The sequence below is a fragment of the Polistes fuscatus genome, unplaced genomic scaffold, assembly GCF_010416935.1.
Source record: "Polistes fuscatus isolate 324 unplaced genomic scaffold, CU_Pfus_HIC Scaffold1, whole genome shotgun sequence".
Classification (NCBI taxonomy): Eukaryota; Metazoa; Arthropoda; class Insecta; order Hymenoptera; family Vespidae; genus Polistes; species Polistes fuscatus.
Genome location: NW_025112997.1, coordinates 8,116,463 through 8,143,407, shown reverse-complemented (window position 1 = coordinate 8,143,407; position 26,945 = coordinate 8,116,463). Strand labels below are relative to the sequence as shown.

At 36.7% G+C, this 26,945-nt stretch overlaps 1 protein-coding gene across 8 annotated transcripts in view; it reads left to right on the top strand.

Moving 5' to 3' along the window:
* The window catches only part of LOC122516218 (zinc finger protein 853-like), a 74,608-nt gene extending 67,020 nt beyond the window's left edge, over nt 1-7,588 (top strand). For 4 of the 8 annotated variants that reach the window (XM_043633891.1, XM_043633915.1, XM_043633873.1 and 1 more), the window contains exons 5-12: nt 8-167; nt 1,829-2,041; nt 2,315-2,437; nt 2,541-2,678; nt 3,079-3,276; nt 4,290-4,510; nt 4,723-4,876; nt 5,043-7,588. In XM_043633891.1, the coding sequence (XP_043489826.1) occupies nt 8-167; nt 1,829-2,041; nt 2,315-2,437; nt 2,541-2,678; nt 3,079-3,276; nt 4,290-4,510; nt 4,723-4,876; nt 5,043-5,164 (1,329 nt within the window). In that variant the 3' untranslated portion in view covers nt 5,165-7,588. The remainder of the gene's footprint in view (nt 1-7; nt 168-1,828; nt 2,042-2,314; nt 2,438-2,540; nt 2,679-3,078; nt 3,277-4,289; nt 4,511-4,722; nt 4,877-5,042) is intronic. The other 4 variants (XM_043633881.1, XM_043633862.1, XM_043633906.1 and 1 more) reach the window with 4 other exon arrangements.
* The last annotated feature ends 19,357 nt before the right edge of the window (nt 7,589-26,945 follow it).

Sequence of the window (26,945 nt, the reverse complement as noted above, 5' to 3'; positions counted from 1 at the left end):
AAAAAAGGAGTTGCAACAGCGTGTTGTGTTCCAGCAACACGCCGCCCTGATCGGCGGCCCGAATGCAACCAGCTGTCCTGTCTGCCACAAACTCTTCCTCGGTGGCGAGGCTCTGATGGAGCACATGAAGCACACCCACAAGGATCCGAATGCCTCCGGCGTTGCTAGTAAGTATCGAAACGACGCGACAGACCAATGTCGAGATTATAGCGTCTCACTTTACGTCTCTCACTTTCTTTCTCAAACTTACTCATTAATTTCCTCCTAGTTGTTCTTCTGCATCTCTCTCTTCGGGTTCCACCCTAATTATTAGACCTGTTTACAATTTCATGTCTTTTTTACAAGCACGACTCTTCACTATACTTTCCTCGTACACAAGTACAACGTTCTTCTATCTACTCTATCATTTCGCACTGACCGCGATAGGAACGAATTTATTCTTTTCTTCTTTTTGAAATTAAATGAACCTAATATTATAAATTCTTGTCAAGTTTTATAAGATTCGTTCCTTCGTGTACATTGCGATTAATTCGGCTGGGTATTTAAAGGGATGCTTCTAACCTTACCTTACGCGATTTCGGGGTGGAAAACTGTCAAAAGGTAGAAGAAGGGAGAGAGAGAAAGAGAAAAATAGAGATAAATATAGAAATAAAAATGGAGGAGAAACGAGAAAGAGAGAGACAAAAGTGAATATATACGCGTAACGATGTCGTAAAACCGTAAGTAAGGCTAAGAGAGGTGGAGCAACCACTCGTCGAGACACGAGGGGTGGTTCGTCTTTAGTCTTTAAGTACGCCTCATATATCCCCCACCCCCTGAAAAAAATTGCTTTTGGCGCGGGCAAATTATGCATACGTTGTCCTGTCATTTCTTCGTAATATTTCGCTGGGCAGAAGAGGGGTGTAGCACTTGGCACACTCACCGACTAATATTTGGGTTCTTAACTAATATACAAACACATGTGTCTTCTTTCGGTGCTTCGAGGGTGTCTCGTTCGACCTCTGTGCGCGCCTTTTTTGTGTGCTCGTTAGTGCTTTGTACATCGCGAACGCGCATGGAAACTAAATCCTGAAATGAAAAGAAAATCATCGAAAAGAAATTCCCCAAATTTTGGACTTTATTTGAATGAATAGAAAAAGGAAGAAAAACTAAAGAAATGAAAGAAAAATAGAAAAAGAAAGAGAAAAAGAAAAAGATAGAAATCTTCATGAGGATTATCTCTGCGCGTTCGCGTCGTTTGATCGGAGCGCATGCGCGTTCGCGTGCGCGCGCGCGTCCGCGTTTCTTGGATTTTGGTCCGACGACCTCGCTCGTGAAAGGGATTCTCAACGGGTAGGCAGCGAGCAACGTGTCCGAGGTCAGTGCTCTCCTGATCCTTGGACATTCGCGTCTGCAAGGACTATCCCTTCGCCTTCGAGGTCGCCCGGAACGCGTACGTAAGCGCCGTGCGTGCACGCGCGTGCACGTGAGTGCGTGAGGATGAGATGGGATGAAGGAGAGAGAAGAAGGAACAAAGTCAACCACGGCCACGTTGACCGATGCTAGCGAACTATCGAAAGATCGTGATGTCGAAATGAACGATAAGAGAAGACAGAGAAAGAGATATGTATGTAAATACGCGTAATGATTCATAATGATGTCAATGATGACGGCGACGACACAATGAGTTGATACGGTGAAGCCGATGATATTGATCACGACGATCATGAGATATAATGGTGATGATAATTATGGTGATGATTATGATATGGTGGTGATGATGATGCTTTCGTTCCTTGGGACGCTTTATCCTGCTTGGCATTGACCTTGAAATTGTCTCGCCCTATTGTTCCCTCCGCTGACTGCACAACCTCCGTTGCCGGGGTTTACCTAGCGAAGCGACGGACGGCCAACCACCCTTGCCCGGTGTGCGGAAAGCACTACGTCAACGAGGGTAGCCTTAGGAAGCATCTAGCCTGCCATCCTGAGACCAGTCAACTTAGCACGAGCCTCAGAATGTGGCCGTGCTCGGTGTGTCAAGCGGTCTTCACTCATGAGAGCGGTAAGTGCATCTCTATTTGACAGGAAAAACTTACTCGGTATCTCCGTTAGCGTTGATAAGTGTTCTCGAGAGCCTAGTCAATCTCGCGATAAGCAACTACATTCTTTTCCTTCGATTTCTTCTTATCTTTCAACCCAAAGGCTTTTCAGATACAACCCTTGCGCTAACGGATCTACGTTAATGTATCTTCTTATTTATGTTCATTTAAAAGTTATTCGTCTCAAAGCAAATGAACAAAGCGCAGCCTAACGATTAGTTCATATTTGATCGCAGGTTTATTGAGTCATATGGAACATATGAGGATGGATCCGAAACATCAGTTCGCAGCGCAATACGTGTTGAGTCGCGCGGCGGCCGATAGGAGAGAAAGGGAAATTCTCGCGAGTTCGAGTTTAGGTATAACAACGTGAATCAAATTTTCTTTAAATATGAGATTTTAATGATAATTAAGCGAGGGACGATGTACACGATGCATTCTCATTGATCGAATACCGTTCAGGTGCGGGGCTAGGTGTTTTGGGAGGTCAATCTGGAGGACCACAAAATTTGCAGCAACCACCGATGTGCCCATCGCCTTCGGCCCACTCCGATAGCAGCAGTGGAAACGGACGGCTATCTTCGGCCGGAAGTGAACCTGGTACGCTCCGACTATTGGTTTTGCGCCCTGAAGGAATCGATCATTGCTCGGTGCCGTATCCGTGTATTGCAATTTTCGTATTTCCAATTTAATTGATTAGAAACAACTTATGAAATTGTCTGTGACAGTATATATATATATAAATGTATATATATATAATATGTAGACTTAATGAAGCTTTTTTATTTTACTTGTCAAATGAATTTGAATGAACGTCAATAGATATGTAATCGTTCATAAATAGTATAATCTAATGCAAGACACACGGCTACGGTCCCATCGTTGTACGTCGAATTAATATCCGTCAAAGAGCTCGATCGCTTCGTTTATTAATAAAATGAACAAATAATTAGCGATGTAAGAGCCAAGCGGTCTCGCACGAGCATACTAACGAGAGTAGATTTCTGCGCAGGCACTGGTCTACTGAACAACAACAACAATAACAACAACAACAACATGGCATCGCCAGGACCCAGCGGTAACAAGCTGAGTGAAATGTTGAGAGCGGGCAGTCAGCCGGGCTCCGCGCAACAGTATCACGACGAGATGCAATCGCAACAACAACGCATGGCCGTCATGGCCGCCGCCGTGTCAGCGGGTGAGAAAACAACTCCAAGAAACGGACAGGATTCGCTTTTCAAATCGAAACGTTCTTTTATTGCTGAACGAGCGAAAGCACATATACATATTACATATTATACATATACGTATAGCGTTCAAACGCAATAGTTTTGCGTTTTCTTCAAGGACGTCAACGGCGTTATTATACTTTATCGGACAACGCGAGACAACGCCATCCGGGAGAGGAGAAATGATAGCTCCGTTCCAATTATACCGATAAAGATTGATTTACAATGATGTTTTTCCGCGTCGCTGTCGTCGTGTCGGCGTTACTGGCTCTCATGCCATCGAACGTAATTAATTATAGCGACGCTTAATAACACTAACCTATGCCTAAGCGGAATCACTTCGCCCGTTCTTAGACGTGCCGATTAAAACCGACACATATCAACAAACCTTCGTATCGTATATCTCATTTTATTCGGTTAACGCGTCACGTTCTCGCCTCCTGCTCAATTTTTCCGCAAAAAGGAATCCGCGATTTGATCGACTCGAACTTGCCTTATGACGTAACGCAGTCGATCGGATCGCAGTGTTTTCTACTACCGAAAACTTCGTTGTGCACGGCGAGTACGGGAACGTATCAATGTATTATATAGAATTTTGAAGTTCTATCGCTGTCTTCTTCGTAAGAATATTTTTTCGACGCCGAGACTCGTTCATAGCAAGTCCGATTATTACTCTTCCGAATAAATAAAAATTTCACTGACCACCCATTCACGAATGATGAAGAAAGTACATTATATTTATATATATACCTCTATATATATTTAATAAATACTTAAGTACATGTTTCAAATTGTAATACTACGAGATTTTAAGACGACACTTTTTAACCTTTTTACGAGACGTGTTTAGAAAGTGTAAGACTGCATATAATCTTTCTGTCCCCCTTCTTCTGCCCGCGATTTTAATGTGGTCACACTTCGTACATATTATGTTATTGAAAGATGTCGTTCTACAATTCGACAATATCTTCTTCATTCGTAGGTTTGCAAAACTCGGTGTCGCCGAATTTGTCGCCCGTAGACATGGCGTCGCTAGCAGCAGCTATGAGAATGGGCAACAACGGAGACATGAGCGGCAGTGCTCAAGGATCAGCTGGGTCTCAACAGCAAGGTGTCCAGGCAACCGGACCTGAACAAGCATTGAGAATGCATCAAGCGGAAGCTTTGTTACGTTCCCAAGCTGAAGCCGCCCTTCGGCTAGCGGTAAGCCCGTCTTTGATTAATTATCTAATTATATTACGATGAACATCTAATTCTAAAAGCTATTTATCAAATCGAAATATTTGATAGTAACTTTATCTACTCATGAATTACGTTTGAAGACATATTAGCTTAGACAGATATACACATATTGTGGTTACATTGATAAACACCTTCAATCATACAATAATAACTTTATTATCGATTTGAATTAGGTGTCGCAGGCAGCAGCCGCAGCGGCAAGTTCAGCGGTTGGGGGAGATGTGAGACATCATCTAACTCAGCATAATGGCGGCGGATCTTCCGGTATACCAGGACATCATGCGAATCAACAAATGTCTCAACAAGACAGCTTGTCACCGGAGTTCGGTAAGTTACCACATACAATAAGAATAATAAAAAACAAAAGAAACAAATTAAATTGAATTTTTTCAAATTGTTTTCAAGAACGAGGATCTTCTTTAAATACATTTCTACTCTCCGATTATATATGTCTGTTAAAACTTTATTAGCATTTTTACATATGTTTGAACAGGGGAAGCTCTACGTCTACAGGAGCAACGATTAGAGCAAGCCCTGAGGCTTCACGGTGACCCACGCGCCCTGAGCTTTACCATCCAGCAGGTGGTCAACCAACAGAACAACCAGCAACCATGAAAGTTCAGTTACTACTGAGACGAGTGGACCCCTTGGACGCAAGAGCAGACGGCTTTGCAACAAGTCGAACGTATGAACCAACAACAGCAGCAACATCATCAACAACAACATGTTGCGGAACGTTTGACTCCTTTAAATAATCATCAGCAGCAAAGCTCGTCTGGCATGGGCCATCACCAGCATCAGCATCAGCAACAGCAGCAACAACATCATCAAGAGGACCGAGGTGTGAAGAGGAAAGTAGAAGACATGCTCGGTAATGCTGAAAACGCGTAAGCGGTGCGTCCAAGTGCGGTCATCAACGAATTTGCTCAACGTCTCAGGAGTATGAAAAAGCAAAAGAAAAAATGAAAGAAGCGCGTGGAAGTTTGAAATCAAAGACTTCGTTAACGGACCGGACAATGTTTTTCAATAAACATCAGTTCAAGTCCGTTAGTTTTCGCGAAATCCTCGCGAAATCCTCGCGAAATTAACGAAACGAACTTGTTAGCCGTATCGAACCTCGAAACTTTACGTTGGTTTACCAGAACCTTCGGACGATTTTAAGAGACGTACGGCTAATCCGTTGCACGGTGTCGATTGGACGTAACAGTGGCGACGCTTGCCTTCGACTTTACGATGTTCCTTGCGTCGTACACGTTGTTCCTATTTCGGTCCTAAAAATGTACTGATCTCGATCGAGAACGTCGTGTACACGACACCAGAAAAGAAGAAACAGGGAAAATAAAAGTAGACAGTGCTGTGTTATTATTGGTGTATTCGCGTGTAAATGGACGTTCTCGGGTCGTCTTCCGACCCCCTTTTATCTCTAATCGCGAATGCTGATTTTCTCCCGCAACTAGGAGAGACTCTATCCTCTTCTTCTTTAAGATCCTCTGGGATCACCGGTACGCGTCGCCACCGTTACGACCTTTTCTTCACCCGAAACGTGCCATAATAAATGATGAGTGGTAGACCGTCGTCGTTCGACTTGTCCTCCTCGTAGTGTACTAATACGACCACTCAGTAGTCGGTCGCGTTCGTATCGCCTTGAGGACGCGAGACGCGGTACTATATGACTTTTTTAGTACAAGAGCCATAACGACGGATAGGAAAAATCTATGAGCAGTGATTCTCCAGTCCGATTCGTGGTTCAACAAACCGAGCTATATGTATATTTATATGTATACATATATAAGGTCCGCACGACATCGGTCATTATATATGTATATATATACATATGTATGTACATGTATCTATGTATGTATGTATACATACAAGCCAGTCTCAAGGTTCCCTTAATCTTAATCTCCCGTAACGTTTAAGAAGACGAATCACACGCGATACACATATAGAAACACGATAAAAAATAGAAAGAGACGGATAGAGTTGGAGTGAAACCATACACGTATACTATGTGCGTCAACTGAAAAACGAGAAAAAATCAGTCGTTTTCTCGCGAGAGAAAGAGTAGGCATATACTTTTCCTCGATCGTAATTCGTACGCGTACGGCTACATGAAAGACACATACACGACAAACACACTCCGTGGAGAGAGAAGAAAGAAAATAGGAGGGCCGAACGTGTTTCTCAACGAGCGTGTCGCGTTCCCAAAAAACAATGCTGACGAGTGTGAAAGAACGTTAATGATAACACACGCGCAGATGATCATACACATACACACATACACACATACACACATTGCATGCTAATATATAGCGTGAAGGGGAACGCGTCACACACATATAATCACACACGCACTTATAGACATTTGGTAGGATACACTTGTACACATTAAGCACATACTGAAAATACACTTAACTGGTAAGATACACACAAACACACATACGTACTGTGTAAACTTTTGAAGAAAAAATGCGCGCAACTTGTGCTCGTGATAGCACGAAAACTATTAGCTCGTAAGCGGACAAACAAAATATAATTATTACAAACAGTTATATTATATATATTATATATACATACAGAGTATGAAGAGTATGACGAAATAAGTGAAGAGAAACAAAAAAAAAGAAAAGATAAGAATAGTGCACGGGTGCGAAGAAGAGAAAGAGAGAAAAAGTCACCCGAGAAAATAAGCACGCAAAAAACACACATTTTAAAATGAAATTGAGCGTGAATGCAAACGAACGTTTTTCGTGAGCGAGCACGCTCGAGATGATGGTGAAGAGGAAGAAAAGATAAATAAAAAAAAAACTAAATGATAAATATTATATATATATTATATATATAAATATTATAAATAATGAATATAGGGTCTATGAGACTAGGATAGTTAGGCGAAAGAGAAATTTCGTGCAAGTGAGGCGTACGCGTTTGTGCGATTTTACGCGATTCCGAGTATCTTAAGCCGAGAAAATGAGCACCGAATGACTGATAAAAAATGCGAGAAAAAAGTGAATACACGAAAATCGCGTGAGTGTGCGAGAGAATGAGAAAGAAAGAGTGAGTGACAGAAACCGAGGACAGAAGCAATAACGAAAGAAAGAACGAGTGAAAGACATCGATGAATGGGGAGGCTAGGAGATTGGAAACGACGCGTAAACGCACGGATGCGCACGTGGTGCGAATGTTAGAATCGAGCAAATGAGAATGCTTCGTGAGCATCAAGGAAGAACGAATGCGTGAAAATAATAATAATAATAATAAAAAAAATGCGGAGCGTTTGAGATTTTAGAATGACGTGCTTCAGGTAATCTGAGGTCCTGTGATCGTTATAAGCGAAATATTTTTTTATTTCCGGGTAATATATCTGAACGCGTAAAGCACTTGCGTCGTTTCGAACTTTTACTTGCAATATACCGTTACGTTCTCGCAATACTTAGGAAGAAAGGAGATTGAACAAAAATGAAAAACGAATAAAATAAAGACGAATAAGAATAGAAGTGGATAAGAAAAATACGAAGATGAGGATGACGAGGATGAGATAAAGTTTATCGAAGAAAGTCCTTAGGTTTGAACCGTGGAGCGAACTTTAGAAAATTCGAGCCAACCCTTCGCCCTTTTTCAGAAGACCACCATACTTGAAAACCCCTTGTATCCCATTCATGTTACTTCACTTACCCTTTTCCTCGTAAAATGAACAAATGTTCCCATCTAATTTCCTTATATTTAAGCAAACATGAACGGAAACAAAGATAATAACTAATTCGTGGATCGTCCGTGCTTTCGATGGGATTTCTTTCGATGAGAAATAGACAAAAATTAAAAAACGAAATGTTGACATTTAGTAATTAACGCAAAATCAAACTAACAAAACTGAATTTTCGATGCAAACCATTCGCGGATGTAACAATGATCGAAGCGGGAGATGATAATAAGAGAAGAAATAAAAGCAAACCAAAGCCCTCTCTCGGATAAAAAAGAAACGTAGGCTATTCGGAAAAAAGGAAATGAGAGACAAGAGGATGTAAACAAAATTAAGACGGATCGGAAAGACATTGACGCGCGATAAAATTCGACTCATTGTCAGGAGACGTTCGACTTCTTCGTTTCTTTGACTGATGATCGCGGAACGAGTAGAGTGCGGAAACGAATGGTAGCGTGCCGAATATAATAATCATTTTTCCCCCGTGACATACGTCGAACCGCGTTGTTGTTGTTATTGTTATTGTTGTTGTTGGCCCCCATTCGGAGACTCTCGACGAGACTTTTCGTTCTTTACTGGCTCGTATTTTACTACCTATTTTATCTCCCGCTTCCATTGTTTCTCTTCCATGATTTGGAAACGAAAATATTAGATCTTCTCGCCTTTCTTTGACAGAGTAATTAATATTTACAAAACAATTTCGAAAGAATTTTGCTTAACAATTCTTTACTACTAAAAACGAAGAAAGATTATAAAAAGTCTAAGGAAACAGAAAAAAAGCCCATCCAAAGATGGAAATCGATCGATTTTACTTTGTGATAAATCTGGAAACGAAATTAAATCGTTTTTGCATATTTATAATTTTCCTTTTTCAAGGAACTTGTCCCATCAAGTCCCCTTGTTCGCCAATTACAAAAGTTTAACCTAACGTCGTCATCTTCGTTGAACGTAAAAAAACACACGCCGAGAAGCCGCCGGGTAAACAGGCTTTTTCACCATTCGGGACGAGAAAAGAAAAGATCACTAAAGGATTCATCGTCAAAGCTACATTTTACAATCGAACCCGCCTCGTACGCAAGACTCCGGAGGAAGTCGAACCTTTCGATGATCTCGTACCGCGACCATGAAATTTAGTCTTGTTAAAAAAAATATTTAAACAAAATAGAACACAATATTCGACCAAACATTGCCAAAAATTACATGATGGACCAAAACGCGTATAACGAGAACAATACAAAGTATTAAAAAGACAAATGTAATAATAGAACGCACAAAATGCAGCAAAAGGAATTTTAGAGAAAAAGCGGGTAAAACTTAATTCGTTCCCCGAGTCTCGCGCTGAGCGATCGCGGGTCGATCATTGGTCGTTCTTATTATAAAGAATTTTTACGTTACAGGGCGTTATTTCCTCGGATTAAGTAGTATGTAAATACACCTTGATATCACAAGCATAAACTGAGAATTTACTGGTAAACTTAAAGGAAGTACATAATGCGAAATAGGGTTAGTTTCTATGTAAATACCTAAAGCTGGACGAGTGCATACCCCTCGTTCACGCAACCAACTATAATCGTTTTTATCGAACCAGAGCTTCTGTTCGTCGTCGGTGTACGCCTGGACGTCGACGAGCGTTCTTACTCGGATTATCCCTTTACGCTCGTCTTAGAACGATTAGTGAAAATCTTAGAAGGAACGCTCTGCGAGCCGAGCGTCGCTGATCGGGAAATTCTTTTTTTTTCTCGACACCAATACTCTCACACGTAATATGCGATGAACACGATATTACACTTATACTAACACAATTACATGCATACAAACATACACAGATAGCTTGCGATGGATTGTACAGCTATGATAAAACAACATTACCAACTCGGACAACTATTTTTGGCATTATGATAATTACTCTTGCACAACCGGCACCGATGAGAATTATCTTGGTTTTTCTTTTGACTTCGGGCTAGGGACCAACATTCGGTTTTACTTGCCATCGATAAAGATAATCGGATCGACTGTTTAGATAAGAGACAGACGAAACCCTAACGCAGTTTTATATTGAAACGAAGCGAAGATCGCGAATTATTTTTTAAACCTCCCTTGTCATGCACGTGTCGTAACGAAACGTTAGCTCATTAATAATGATAGGAAATAAAAATCAGGGAGAAAGAGAGCGATGGTTGTTGATCAGTATGAAAGATTTTTGTGGATGTTCTTCGGACTGCGAAGTTATGCTTCGTTCGAACATAACTTACGGTTGCGAAATCATTGAAAGGGTGAAACGAATGTGCATGAACGAGAGTGCGAACGAACTTAGCTTCGAGGGCACAAAGTTGAGGTTTAGGAAAACAAAACAGAACTAAAGCTAATAAAAAAAAAAAATACGATTCGTTCGGAAATTTTCAATGACTTCGCTTTCATACAAAAAATATATCTATAACGATAATTAAATCTAAAAATAACAAAATAAAAAGAAACTAAAATCATTGACCGAAAAATGCCAAGAATTATAAGTCATTTAGAAAAAAAAAACAAAATAAAAAGAACGGCACAAATCTTGATTTTTACGGTCCCTAAGAAAAATCCGCGAAGGAAAAAAAATATAACGGGTGCACGTAATTATACCGATAAGAGTGCAGGAGAGGAAAAAGAAAGAAAAAACGAAAAAATAAAATGGAAAGCTTTCGAAATGATACAAAAAGATTAGAAAAGACAAAGAAGATCGATAAAACAAAAAAAAAGCAGTACCATTTATCACCATCATAACCATCACAAAAGAAATAGAACAACAGTAACAATACAAAAAACACTATATCACTCTAACCACCCACGTCAAAATCCTTCATGGACGCGAGCACGTGCAACGACCCATGAAACGATTGACAGACGAGAATTTTTCAACAAAAAGTTAACAGAAAAAAAAGAAAAAAAAACGGTGCATCCTGCCGTGCGCCGAGGGTTGCTTTTTCATGTCGAATGCAAAAGTAACGAGAAAGAAAAAAAATAGAAGTTAGAGAAAAGCACACACACATTCGATCGGGGCAGCCAATTGAAATTTTCCCCGCAACCCACCTACCCTTTTTCCCACCGTGAACTTGACATCCACACCCCCCTCAAACACCCCCTTTCAACAAAAATAATAGAGAGACGGAGTGAGAAAGAAAAAAGAATCATAATAAAAGTATCAATCTCCGCGCGAGAAGGAGGAATTCCCGAGGCGCCGGCCCGTGCCCCGCGAACGTTGTATCATAATTTTAAATTAAATGAAAATAATAAGAAGTAACGCAAAAAAAAATAAATAAATAAACGCTAATAATAATAACGCGAAAGAAAAAGCTAAAAAAACACAATGAAAAGCACACAACATTACAATAGCTCTAGTAGTGTATGTTCTGTAATCAAAGCAGGAATAAGCGCAGATAAATGATAAAAATAAGCGCGCACGTTACCGACCACTCTTCTTCAAGCGGTGGGAAGTGCGTGCCGCTAAAAAAAATCACAAAAAAATAATTTACAAATATATTGATTTACATATGCCCGTAACTAATAAGCGGGTCGGTGGCGTAACGCTCGCGAACGTTCACCCCTTTGTAAAGAGCTCTCTCTTCCCCATTCTCTTCCGTAAAAGGCCAAAGATCTTCTCTCTTGTTTGCTCGTACTTGGGTCACCGATGAACCTATCAAACTCGGGTCAGTCGGAAAATGCGAATCTTCGAAAAGCTAAAGAAACGGAGAATGGGAGAGAGTACGAACGTGTAAGGTCATAACGACCCGCGTGTGAGTCAACTAGATTTATTCTAGTTTAGCACAATGAGAAGGAGATGGCCCCATTATCATACAAAGAAATAGAGAAAGAGAAAGGAAGAGAGAGACAAGTGAATATATGTATAAATGAAAGCGGCGTGTCCGACGCGTAGTCCCTGCAAAACCGACCCTAACCATAATCTTAATCTCTTTCATGTAAATTTGCTAAATGTTTAAATAATCTAAAACTTGCCATAGCCCGGATGCGCTGGTGCATACTCCCAGCGCATACACACTACAAATACGACTCGACCTAACGAATAAACGCAAAAATCCTCGGTAACGTCTCTAATGCGAACGATGTCTCTTGGGTGAGCGACACCTAAGTCAATCAATAGGGACGCCCGCGGTAGAATTGGTATTCTCGACAAGGAACAATTTACAACAGATACAGATTACAACTACAGCAATAGAGGAACACGAGCAATTACCCGAATACATCGGACACAAATACACACACAGCAATTGGTAAGGAGAGCCCTGTACACATAAAGTCACTCTTATTACACGCTCGAACACACTCTTACACTATAACTACACTTCGTATACACTATAAATACACTTGCTACGGATATGTAAAGCCAATTGATTTTGTAAATTGCCCAAAAAAGGAAATTTTTCATATGAGTTTTTAAATGCAAAAGAAATCAACGAAAAATCATTTTGAAAGAAGAAAGTTCTACGAAGCAGCACAATTAACGCATATTCGGCCCTACATTATGTAGTATATATAATATGTATACACGTATTTTCATGCGACAATTCGATTAAATCTCGCACCGATCTGTCTGGAATGGATCGTTGGAGGATCTTTTGAATCGAACCGTCCTTCCAGGTGGAGAGGAACTATAATATCACCAATGAAAGAAGCTTCATGGTGATTTCAGCAAAAAAAAACAAAGCTAAAGATTTGGATAATAGAAAGAAATAATGAATCTGTAAGAAAACATTCGCGGCCTTTGGCATACGTTTGGATGCAGAACCGATGATGAATGAGCTTCCACGGAATCCCGTGCGATCTCCATAGTCCCCCGGACTTGACTAAAGAAAACCCGGCAATGATACGAACGAACTCTCCCTTGTGGAAGTTCGATCCTGACGATGGACAGACGATGAGGTACCGCAAAAGTAGTCTGATGATGAGTCAAAATACGAAAGGATGGTATAAAAAGACGGAAGAAGAAAGAAAAGAATGAAATGATCGTCACGAAAGAAACTTACGGCACCTCGGTAACCGCGCAAGCGTCTGTTCCACGATATAATAAAAAAAAAAAAAAATGATGAAGAGATGAAGAAGATGAAGAAGTCGAAGGAGAAGAAAGGCGCTATTAAATAAGACGACCTAGGAAGTGGCAGCGGCGTTGTAGGAGCCGTTGTTCGAGTACGGCTTTACAAGCAAAAACCGTTGGTTTGTTTTCGATCGGGTTTTAATTTTTTAATGAAATAATCTCACGACGAATATCGCGTACGATCGAGATCGCTGATTTCTAATCGGAAAAAAGGGCGAATGACGTATGTGTATATTCGTGGCAGTGTGTATCGTAAGTGCGCAGCATATGATAAAACCGACAGTCTAGCAGTGCGAGCGCCTCGGCAGCATTCGCGTCTTCACGCGGTGATCTTAGCCGAGCCTCCGTGATTAAAAACCGGAATAAGTTGTTTCAATGTCCACTATATAAATGAAGAGCCATAGTCGTTAGAAGGTGGTGGTTCCAAGCTCGATATCGTCGATGACCGAACAAGTCCGTCCTTAATTTCGACTTTATCTTATTCTAAACAAAAACAAATCTAAAACTATCCAATCAATTCGAACGCAATTTGGTATATACTTTTTCGAATAACAGGATTAAAAATCGAATTTTGGAAAATTCTTGGAGACCGGTGAGCTATGTTCAAAACCAATCAATTTAGCTAATATATAAATATTTATATTCCAAAAATAATCAAAGATTTTGCGAAGAAAATGACAAAAATTTCACTCACTGTACAGGACGGATAAGAATCGTATCAGATCGCGCGGAAAAAGTTAGCAAAAAGTAACATCCAAAGGAGTGGCAACTGCCTTTCATTCGGACGAACAACAACAGCGATTCTCGACGATGACGAGTGTTCGGAGCCATCGCGTGGGTCCGTCACTGAAGGCCTCGTGATTCTGGCAAACGCGGTGCCTTCGTGACGGGCGATACTCTTTTTCAAAATATTCTCCAAGTTTTTGTTAACGAGAATGTGTTTTTTCTCCCTTGTATCCCTTAGTAAACCCTCTCTATTCGTATCCGAGGTAAAAGACCGAGTCCGATCGGAAAATAATATGATTAGAAAAAAATTAATTAGTGAATGAATGTTGACGAAAGAACGAAATTAAAAACAAAATAAGATAATAGGGCCTAAAATGAAATCGATGATGACAAATAACCGTCCGTTGAGTGGGTGCCTTCGTCAGGGTTTTCCGTTACATTAAACGAACGTTTTCAAGTATAACTCACAATTAGTAGTGTTATGGTAGAACAGTAATTACAGTATACCGCAGTAAACAATTAACTAAGTAAGTATACAGGAAGCACGTGGTCTTTTTCAGTGTCTACAGTATCGTCGTACACCACCGTGCAGTGGAACGACCGGAAACACCGGATTCATTTCGCGTGGAGTTCCCTTCCCGCCAATTTCACCTCTTACCCTCCATCATCATGATGAATTCAAAATTCGCGAAGCAAGTCGATTCAATTCAGTAATTTCTAAAAATGACGGATGGATCGAAAATTTAGATCGAAAAGAAAAATAATTCCAAGACCCTCCCATTTACCCGTCCTACCGAATCCGTCGTTTCGACGCCATCCACCGTCCGCGAGATCAGAGATACAATCAGCATTTAACAGATAAATATGATAATAAGTGTACTAAGTGTCCGTAGTTTAGCCAACGTGTACATTGTATACTCCAATAGAGGAAAGGAAGGGAAAGAAATAGGATTGATAAAGGACAAGAAAAGGACAAGTTTTATATAGTTTATAGACGAGATAGGATGGAGAGAAAGAGAGAGAGAGAGAGAGAGAGAAAGAAAAGATAAAGCGAGTTGAAAGACGATTGCACGGTGGAGCCATATTTAACCAATCAATATGATTAATTAATAACAGTACCGTAACCATTTGTCAAGTCGACTTAATTAACAGTTAAGCAGAATGCATACGTATACACTTGCATACATACATATACACCATACACATTAACACGTCCGGTTACGTAAAAGCTTTGCGTATCTATATACGTGTAATATAAACACACAAAGACACTAGCACACGAGGATACAGGAGGAAGATGATATAACACAAAAAACATAGAACATCCGTACTCAAGAGTATGTAAGGATCAAGCGATCGCACAGTATCGCTCATTACTTATTAAATAAATCGCGTAGGCACTCACTACGGATAGGAAGAAAGAGGACTTTGGGACTCGGACCCGGATAAGAGGGTGCCCGAACGCGCGAATCACTTAACTCTCGCGTATGTAGTCTACGTGTTTCCCTCTCGTCGAGAGCACGAACGATCGGATAAGTGGTAACGCGCGTTCAGGTTCTCTCCTGTGGTTATTTCAATTGATCTTTCCAGTGCAGCCTTGAGTTATTTCACTTACGGCGTTACTTTCAACACAAAATAAACCCCACCACCCACCCCTACTGGCCACCTAAAAATCATCCGCTCATATTCTTCGAAAGGATGACATCCCCTCGACACACCAATCCTCCTCAGTTTCACACGTACGCGTTGTTTCAAGTTCGTTCGCGATGTCTCGATTACGTGATCACCGTTTTGGGCACGTCTCCTCGTTTAAACAAAAATTTATTATAAATAATAATATTAAATGATTTTTCTCAAATTTTGAAGCAAATTAGCAAATCAAAAATGATAACGTCAAAATTATTTTTCGATTCAATGAATTCATAGAATAAAATTCTTTCATTTGTTCAATTTCAAAAATTTAATGAAAAATATTAGAAATAATAATTAAAAGAAAGATTGAATAAATATTTGGCATACGTTAGAGAGAAGAGAGAAAGAGAGAGAGAGAGAGAGAGAGGAGGGAGACATGCCTGAACCACGACGATCGAAAAGATGCGAACGTTGAGTTAAACATTTTGAAAACTTTTATGTACAGTTAGTTACCGTGTAATACAGCGCATATTATCGTTTATTTCGGTGACGCTTGCTTGTCGTGCCTTTCATGATTCTCAACGATTCTCACCATACGGAATCGTTCTAAATTTCAATTGATTTGGCAAGGCAAACGGACGCACACAACTTTAATGGTATCGATTGAGTTTGGTCGAAGTCCCCTTTTGGGCAAACACACCGACGCACTTCCGGTCCCGCTGGCGCGCCGTAAATCATTCAAGAAATAGAAAAAGAAAGAGAAAGAAAGATATAAATATGTAGATAGAAAGAAAGAGAGTCAGAAAGCCTCCCGTTGGAAATTCGATTCTAGTCAAAAAAAGGTACAAAGCCGCGCAGCGAGTGAAGCTCGAGCGGAAAAAATCGGTACTTATTTTAGCATATGCTATAAAACTAAACAAAATGAAAGGAAAAAAGAAAGGAGAAAAATCGGGCAAAGTAATGCACGGGAGGAGGACTGAATAACTGTAAGATGAGGAAACGAAAAATAAGACCTAAGGATACAGAAGATAAAAGCAAAAGGAATGAACTAATTGGCCGATTTCCAAAATACACGGCCTAGCGGGACCGTATCCGAAAGAATATCCGCGCGTTGTTGACAAAACATAGCCTCTTTTCGTTGTACATCACACGTCGGCCATGACACGGTCGATCTCCATTGTATGAACAAAAAACAAAAACAAAAAAAAAAGTACGACACTCTTTTCGAAAGAATATACAAAAAGAATAAAAAAATTTGCAAAAAAATGGATGTACGGTGCGAATGAATCTTTCGAGAAGCTTCGATCGTTGTTCCGTCGCGTATTTCAATTATTCTTTTGCTACCGAATCGCAACCGTAAATCTTCCCCCCCCCCGACCTACCCCATTCGCTTTTAAAGCAAGGTCCACGAAGCAGAGGCCTCTTTTTTCCAAATCAATCATAAAAATCTAATCACGACTTGGAAAAAAATCGGGCCTCAGTCTTGCGAACCAAGCTATTCGATACCGCGGTTAATCTTTACAATTATTGCTATTACTACTATTATCATTATCATTACAAATATCATTACGATTTATTAGTTGTATTAATAATTATTATAAACATTGCTGGGGGCAATTGGAAGCGTATTTTACAGAGAGTATATATATAAAAGAAAGAAAGAGATAGAAAAAAAAAGAAAGAATAAGGGCTAGGTGAAAATTCTCCCGAATCGTTGAAGCCATAATATATGATAATATATGAATATTTTTTATGTTAGAGCCTTTTATATGCGTAACATTTAAGAAACAAATAATACTGATGAGATGCTATGGCGAAGGAAGCACAAAGGCAACAATCTTTTTTTTTTGAGACGCTTCTTTCTTTTTGACATCTATTTTTTTTACGTTTGTTCTTTCTGTTTTCTTTTCCTTTATTTTTTTTATCTTTTCCTTTTTATATCTAGTAATTACACTCATACACACGTACACTTATATACGTACACATAGTAATGCTTGTTAAATATTATTATTATTATTATTATTATTATTATTATTATTATTATTATTATTATTATTATTATTATTATTACTATTATTATTATTATTATTATAACTATTATTACTATTATTTTTATTATTATTATACATATTATTATATTTAGGTAAAAAAATATTTATGTAAAGTGAAGTAAAACCCGCGTTTGCTCTCACTAGGTGAAGAACGCAAAGAAAAGAAAAGAAGACGCGCGTTCCTCGTGTTTGATTTTTCATTCGAATATTCGTCGATCATTTTCACTAATTTTCTGTTTGTTTGCAACGAAAAATGATATTTTAAAAACGCAATGTTAGATAATACGAATGCAAACATGAGTTTACTTCTAATGACGTTCGTTCATGATTTACTTTACTTTGTTTAAATCCTATGTTTGAATGATAATTCACGTTTTGTAGAAATTTACAACATATTTTTCGTAGTTTCTTTTAAATAAAAAAAGAATATTAATATTTTTCTCTCGAAATACTTTTTCAAAGCAATAGAGGCAAATAAAAAGAAATTGTTCACTATTTCAAAATGACAGATAAGGAGAGAAACCTTTTTACTTGCGTTTTCCTTCTTTTCCTAACGTCATTTGCCTACTTACAAGTCTCTTTCTTTGTCTTTTAGTCGATAACGATAAAGACGCATCAAAAATGTCTGATACGTTCCTTCTTATCTTCGTTTATGTATACCAACTTTATTTTATTCGTCGGAAATCGAAGAGTACCATAATGTTTTTTCTTTCCGTTAATCTTACATTAATTAAATTAGTAATGAAATCTCGGTGATGAAGTTGAATTTTCGAAAAAATGAAAAAAAAGATCACGAATTTTAATTAAATAATATCATTTACTTGATTTTCTTTCATGTGTACTCTTCGATTACTTTTCGAACGTTTTCGTTCACGTCCCACCGCGTTAAACTTCATTTGATTATTTTACTTTCGGTTCTAAACGTTAAGTTCCTATTATGTTTTATCTATTATATCTGAAGGAAATTAATGAATGAAATAAAAGAAATAAAGAAAAAAGAAAAAGAAAATAATAATAATCAAATCAAATAAAATCAAAGGACCGTCGAAAAGTCGAACGAGGAACGGGGTATTACGTGAACGATCTCGTCAAGTTACACATATGTTTGCTAGTCAGAATTGGTTAAAAAAAAAAAGGATTAAGCAAGCTAGAGATATTTTAAAATAATAATATAAATTTATTAATTGATTAATTAATTAGCTCTACTGCCCTTGTTATTCATAACTTCAATCGATTTATTTTTTATTAAATAATTAATTATATAATAAATTTGAAACGCGGTCTTATTTCTATCGCGTATAGTTTTAAGTAAATCGATTTAATTTACACGTATACAAAACTACGGTTCTTTAGTTACTATTCTTTAGTAGGATGAGAAAAAGAGAGAGAGAGAGAGACGTTTCAGCATAAACTTCATTGTTTCATCGAACAAGAACGTTTATTTATAGATTCATTATTTTTTCTGACATATATACATTATAAACTAATTTTCGTTAGATAACCCAACAAATTCTTTCTCTTTATCTTCTTTTTTATCTATACATGTTTATATATGCATATATATATTATATATATAAAAATATATTATATATATGACTATATATATATATGTACGCATGTTGTCTAACGAATTTCTAATGTCTTAACGAACACATGTTTGCACGGGTGGCATAACTATCTCGTCTATAACAACTCGTAGTGTCGACACTACCATCACTACTATTATTTTATTAGTACTATTACACTTATTGCTACAACTTTTGTTAGGTAACACAAACGTTATACTTACTTTTATATTGCCACTGTCATCGTCATTTTCATCACCACCATCATTAGATAAAACTATTTTTATTATTATTATTATAATTATTATTACTATTACTATTACTATTACTATTACTATTATTGTCATTATTGTTATTATTATTATTATTTTATTATTATTATTATTATTATTATTATTATTATTATTATTATTATATTATTATTATTATGTTATCAGTTTAGCATACCTAAAAAAAAGAAAGAAATAATATTGTATAATTCCAATTTTGGCTTTCACACGTTTTCTTAGGCAAATGAAATAATCATTAAAATTGAATTTTTGTTTAAATCCGTTCGATTGTTATCGGCCTTGTTTCTAGAATTTTTTTTCTTTTAGAATGGTTTCTATAAGCAAATTTCACGATCGGTAGCCCAACCAACTAATGGAACGAAATCTTTAAAATACGCTAACGATTGTCATACGGAATTTTGAGAATATTTGCATTTATTAGTAAAGAAAAAAGAAGAAGAATAAAAAAATAATAATCGTTACCCCGTATTATCTTGTCTGCGAGACATCGGGAATTCGAAAAATAAAAATTATGTTGGATTCTATCAAATATGAAAATCGTTCACGATAAATAACGGTGAATTACATAAAAGTGAAAGGAATCATTTCTAAGAACAAAAACATATTCAAATCAAATGGTATTTATGTCCATTCCTGAATACGAGAAAACAGTATAAGAAATGAAATGTATCTTCGCATTCTCGATTTCTCGTTTTTCGTTATCAGTTATCACATTTAAAAAAATATTTATAATTCATCAACTCTATTTGCTACTATTACACACCGATATTATTAGTTATCACTATAAACAATTTTCAAATGCGACCCTATTGTCGATCGGCGAGCGAGGTGACTGTTTCTATTGCCCCTCGTCTCGTAATGTCGCACAAACAACCATACGTCGTCGGCCAAGAAACACGCCAATGAGTGCAGTTTTTTATCTCAAAAACGATACCCTCTCGGCGTACCAAAAAGAAATAGAAAAAAAATAAAAAGAGGAAAAAGTGAAAATAGAAAATAGATGAAATAGAAATCGATTTAGAGGTAATATCAAAAATAATACTAAAACTATATCCACTGATGACAAAACAAAAAAATAATCTAGAAAGAGTAAGAAAGAAAGATAATGAAAACAGAAGCAAGCTTTCTTTTCATCAAGAAGAGGCCATTTTTCGGCTAACGACCAAAAAGAAAACCTTCCTGCTCGGACAAATTTCAATATGTTTTTTAACAGCACTGGCTAAATAATGTCGACTCATCGAGACGATAAAAAAGGGGCGTGCGATTAGAAATGATAATGAACAGAGAAAGTTAATATCTAGAAAAGGTTATGACGTAAGCCGAGGGTCAAAGGTTTACTCTATTTGGCCCTCGTGTGATCAACGTATGAGAAATTTCCGTCGAGAAATTTCTTTCCTTTTTCTGAACGACCGCAACGACTAATTCTGAATTGAAAAGATATAGAAAAGACTATACGTAGGATCCTCCAAGCGCCATGTACGTAGCAAGCAGCTTGTACACAATTTCTAACTTTGGGAAATAATCGACGCGCAAAATAAAAAAAAACAAAAAGTATGTACGAAAGAAATAAAGTACCTAGGAAACAATCATTAAGAATAATAAATGAGTACACGAGAATGTGTGAGTAAAAGAGATAGTATGCTTGTGAAAGAATATCTGATTCATTTGTGTACGAAAGTAACAAAAAGAATGAATGAATGAATGTAAGATAGCGAGAAAGAGAAAGAGAGAGAGAGAGAGAGAGAGAGAAAGAGAGAGAAAAGGTTTAAAAATATATCGGACGTTAACTCACCAATCTCTTTCGGTTACGAATGAGTTCCGCATTGTGTAGAATTTTCTAATAATGATTACGAAATATATATAAAAATATATATATATATATACACGTATATGTCTGTAATATTTGACAAAGAAAATGAAAAAGAATTTTTCGGTAATATCGTGACGCATCAATTTTGAAACGAGCGAAAGAGAAAAAGTGAGAGAGGTCAAAGGCAAATTATTAAGAAAAAGAAAAAAAGAAAGAACATAAAACACACGCGATTAATAATCTTTTTGCATGAAGGAATTTTCGTGTTTAGGAATACTTTATTTTTATTATGATTGTTATTTTTCGAAAGAAGGAGTGCGCTTCCGCATTTTTATGAACGATAGAACAAGAATGAGATGTAAGAAGAAATGAGCAAGGAAAAAATTCGAAATTCATTGTGCGATTGAGAATCCGTACTCGTTGGCAGTGTTCGATAATGTGACGTAATAATAATAATAAATAGAGAATTACGCGCTTGAACTATCGAAATATTACGATTTATCGAAAGATTCTTTTGTACAATAAAGGAACGTTTAAAATTTATGTTACAATAGCAAAAAAAAAGTGGTCTTTCGAAGAGTCTAGGAGTACTATTTTCGAGATATCGATTTATATTAATATTGAAAAAAGATATTTATTCCAACATTTGGAAGATTAAGAAACAAAATTTGAAAATACAAAGAAAAAAGAATTTCGACCAATTGAAAGAACGTAAATAGTTAAAATGATATCTCGAAGGTAAGTCCTTCAACCGATTACGAACATATCAAATGAACGATTCTAAAAATATTACTTTCGATAAATTATATTATTATTATTATTGCTAATATTATTAGATATAAGAAAGAGTAACAAAATGCAAGAAAATCGATACGTTTATTGAACACTGCACATCGACGTTTCCGAAAAAGCATCGTTTTGTAAAATCTCTTGTTAGATATAGGGTTGAGGAGAAAAAAAAATAAAGATGGAAAAAGAGCATAAGAATTACATCGTATAGAAAATCGGCTTCGTGCGTTCGCGAAAAGGGCCTTCCTGTGAAACAAAATAATGCAAACAAAAAGATTTATTTTCCATATTAAAAGAAAGAAAAAAATAAAAATAAAAATACAAAAATAATAATAATAATAAGAAGGATAAAAAAAATAAATGAAGAGGCATACGTTGAAAGCTGCGCGTTTTGTTATAGATACATAATAATTATAGAAAACTTAGAGTAGGAATATACTATTAACTTTATAGATAGGGTGGCAACTCAGTGCGACACGCAGAACAAAGAAGATCCTTTCCACGAAATTAAGAAGCCGATTATCTGCCGATAGTTACGCGGAGGTAAGAAAGCCGAACCATAAAGACAAAATAAAATAAAAAAAAAATAAAAATAACGGAAGAAAATAGTCGGGCAGGTCTCTCGCATTTTCCGGCTGAACGATCTTTCGCGGGCATCGCTTTGACGCTTTTGTGGAGTAAGCCTTTCTTGAAAGTGTCAACGATGAAGAAGAAGAAGAATAAAGGACGAGGTGGAGGCTGTGCGCTGATGTAGCAAAAAAATCATTAATTAACGATAAGTGTAAATATTATTAATGAGAAGCGTTGCGACGGTATCCCACGATTAATAATAAAAAAAAATTAAATTAATATTTAATAAAAAAAAAAACATTTAAAAAAATGCGGTAAGTTATAGTGAAAGAGTGACTCCCTTCTCCTCGTCCAATAAAACCATCGCGAATTCGTAAGATTGTTCATCGTTTGCCAGAATTGCGCGCAGACTACCGGCAACTCTAAATTTAAGCTCGTCTTTAGAAATTAATCGCGAATAAATTATGAGTGTGTTTTAGGCTGAACGACGTTGAAGATTGCTAAATTTTCTCTAGAAATAAAGAAACAGATTGATTTCGAACTGTAAAAGTATCGGCCCGGAATTGATTCCGATGAAAAGAAAATTAAAAAAAAAAAAAGATAAATAAGCGGACGTTTATAGAAAGATACTGAAACGGCTAGAAAAAGAAAATATATGTATAAGAAAGAAAGAGAGAGAAAAAAGAGCGTAAATTACACACATGAATGAAGGAGAGAGTGAGCAAGCGAGCGAGCGAGCGAGCGAACAAGAATGAGTGAGAAAATATAAACAAAATTTTACTACCAAATGAACTAGAAATCGCAACCGATGGGTATTACTAAGGGGATATAAAAAAAAAATAAAATAAAAATAAAAGCTAAATATTCGGAGCGTTTTTTCGATAAAGAAAAGCGTCCAAAATTGTACCTATTTTCATTTTATAAATTATATATAAATATATATATGTATATGTATATGTATAGATATACGACGACCTAAGCGATCATTAATGTGGAATGCAATTGAGAACCGAAGGAGTAAAGTGAAAAAGATAAAAAAATTATTGTACCTATATTCGGAGAGTGATCGATAGCGTATTCGAGTCGTGATTAATTATCGAAAATTATGATCATCGTCATCATCATTAAATTATTATTATAATTATTATTAATTAATATAATTATTACTTTTTTTGTATTAATATTATTATCTTCATTATTATTGATTATCAAATACGATCGTTGTGAATAGATAAAGCAAAAGTGATTGAAACTCTGTTAGAATTATCGAAAACTCAGAATACCTTTTACAGGAATCGAAAGCGAGATCGAGAGAATGCAGTCAGAATGAAAGGGAGAAAAAATGAAAGAATGTGTGTGTGTGAGAGAGAGAGAGAGAGAGAGAGAGAGAGAGAGGGTAAGAAAGCGTACCTCAATATCGATAATTACATATTGCGTGTCGACCGACAAAAAAAGAGTCCCTCTCCCTTTCAGTAAACAGAAAAGGTCTCTATTTAAGAAATAGTAAAATAGCTAAAAATATGGAGGTCATGAACGAATCAGGATGAAAAAACGGGAGTTAAGTAAATTAGCAGACAATATGACGCAAATATATTATTACATATAAAGTTGACAATAGGCAAATATTTAAACAAAAAAAAAAGAAGCAAATCATTTTTCCTTTCTTACTATTGTTATGATAATATATAAAAGAGAGTAAAAATAGTAAAATATTCAAAACGACGACGACTCGTTTCTTGTTTCATTTTCTACAATGACCAAAAGTTTTAATCAAGAAAAATAAAAGAGAAGAAAAAAGCGAGAGAGAGAGAGAGAGAGAGAGAAGGAGAGAGAGAGAGAAAGAGAAAGTAAAAAAGAATAGCCATATTATTAAAAAAAATATATATATATCTATATATAGAAATATACATATATGTATGTTGTATGTGCATGCGTGGCACGCCTACGTACGTACACGGCATCAAAAAGAAATGAAAAATAAAAATAACGCTAAAATCGCGTTACGAGCAATATGTGTGCGCGAATGCGTCCTCCTTCGCGACGATATCAGCAGCCCTCTTCCAGCGGCTTCCATTTTTAGAACGTGATTGATCGCGAGAGAACGAGAGCGGAAAAGGAACAAAAAAAAATACAGTCTAGGAAGAGAGTAAGAAAATTTACAAAAAATGAAAAATAAGAAAATAAAAAAATACAAAACGAATGAAAGTAAAAAATATCATCGTTATAATAGGTATAACTCTTTCTCTCGCGAGAAATATGTTAACACATACGTACGACAAATACTATGAATATACTGTATAGAGGCACTCGTTGTCGTGAACGAGGACAATCTCGTGAAAAAAAGAGGATAATGGAAAGAAAGATCGTGCGGAAATAAGGATGTTAGAAGAAAAAGATCGAGAGTTTTAATAATAATAACGGATAACGATGTAGAAGAACGACAAAAGTTGCATAAACGAAACAGTTATGTAGCAGATATCTCGAATAAATGTTTATTTTTTTTTTATCTCGCGAGTGATCGAACAAAGTAATATTTTCCGATATATACATATGTCTATTAGATACACTCTACGTTTTGCGATCGACGAAATGATTGTCATTTTCGTCGTTCGCGACAAAAGACCGGTAAAAATAGTTAAGTCCCTCGGTCGTCGTCCATTATTGTGACAATTTGTTTTTGTTCTAAATTACTAAAGATTTTTTAAAGGAAAAAAAAGAACTGTTAAAATAATAGAATATATACAGCCACATCGAACGCCGACCGATGGACCGTGAAATCAATCAGTCAATAGGGTCCTATAATTTTTAACCGCGGCATATTAATTTATTCCCATTTCCCATTCAGCCAACATAAATCCAGTACATGTTCCTTATTTGGTTGTCCTACAAACTAGAATTACTCCTAGCCCATAATCGTCGCCGTTAAACCACCCTTCCCTTTATCGTCTCGACCATTACTGCCACGCAATCGAGTTGTTATAATTATTATTATTATTATTGTCATCATTGTCATTGTCATGGTTTTGCCAGCATCACTTCAGGGCCACCAATTCCTCCTTTCCATAGCCCAACACAACCCCTCTGATCCAAACACCCCCTAACAATCCCCTACAATCCTCTACCGTCCCTCCACTACCAAACCGATTTACCAGTGTGAGTGAATGTGTCAACACGTGAGTTCAACAAATGAGAAATAAAAAAATAAATAAAAATAATAACGGATGAAAAAGTGATGCGAAAAGAATACGATGATAAGACACGATATGAATTTTCGGAGTGAGGAGATATTTATAGCGCGATTCAAAAAATATGCGGTAAAGCGTCGAGTGTTTAAAACAGCCGAAAGGGTTGAAAGGAGAAGGATAGAAAAACGTACACACACACACGCGTTCGTCGGACTGTGCAGGGACAATTTTACATCAATCGTATTAAAAACACACGAGACAGAGGAAGAAAGTGTGCGTGTGTGTGAGAGAAACAAGGATACAAATCGAAAGCGAGAGAAAGAGAGAGAGAGAATGTGCGAGTGAAAGTTCGAAAACGTGAAAAACAGAGAGAGAGAATGAGAGATATCGGATAAAGCGAGAAAGAGAGAGAGAGAGAGAGAAAATGTGTGTGAGAGAAAGAGAGAGAGAAAGCGAGAACGAGTGAGAAATAAGAATTATGAGGGCGAGCGGGAAAATTAAACGGCGGAAGCTAACAAACAAAATGTATGAACAAACATTGATACTGTCTTCGTTTTTTAAGGTCGTTTCTCCGTTCGACACGCTGTTGTATAAATATTGACATTTGTCACTGGATTATTACCGACGATGATGAATTATCATTATTATTATAACACTATTACTATTATTATGATAAGAAACGATTATTATTATTATTATTATTGCCATTAATTATTGTCATTAATTATTGTCATTAATTATTGATTATTGATTATTATATATTATTATTATTAATATTATTATTATTATTATAATTAATACTATTATATTATTAATGCTAAAACAATTTATTACTGTCATTATTGTCACGACTTTATTTTTGAGATGATAATTATTGTAAGATCATTTTATTATTATTATTATTATTATTATCATTATTATTATTATTGTCATTAATTATTTATTAATGATTATTATTATTATTTTATTATTATGATTATATCATTATT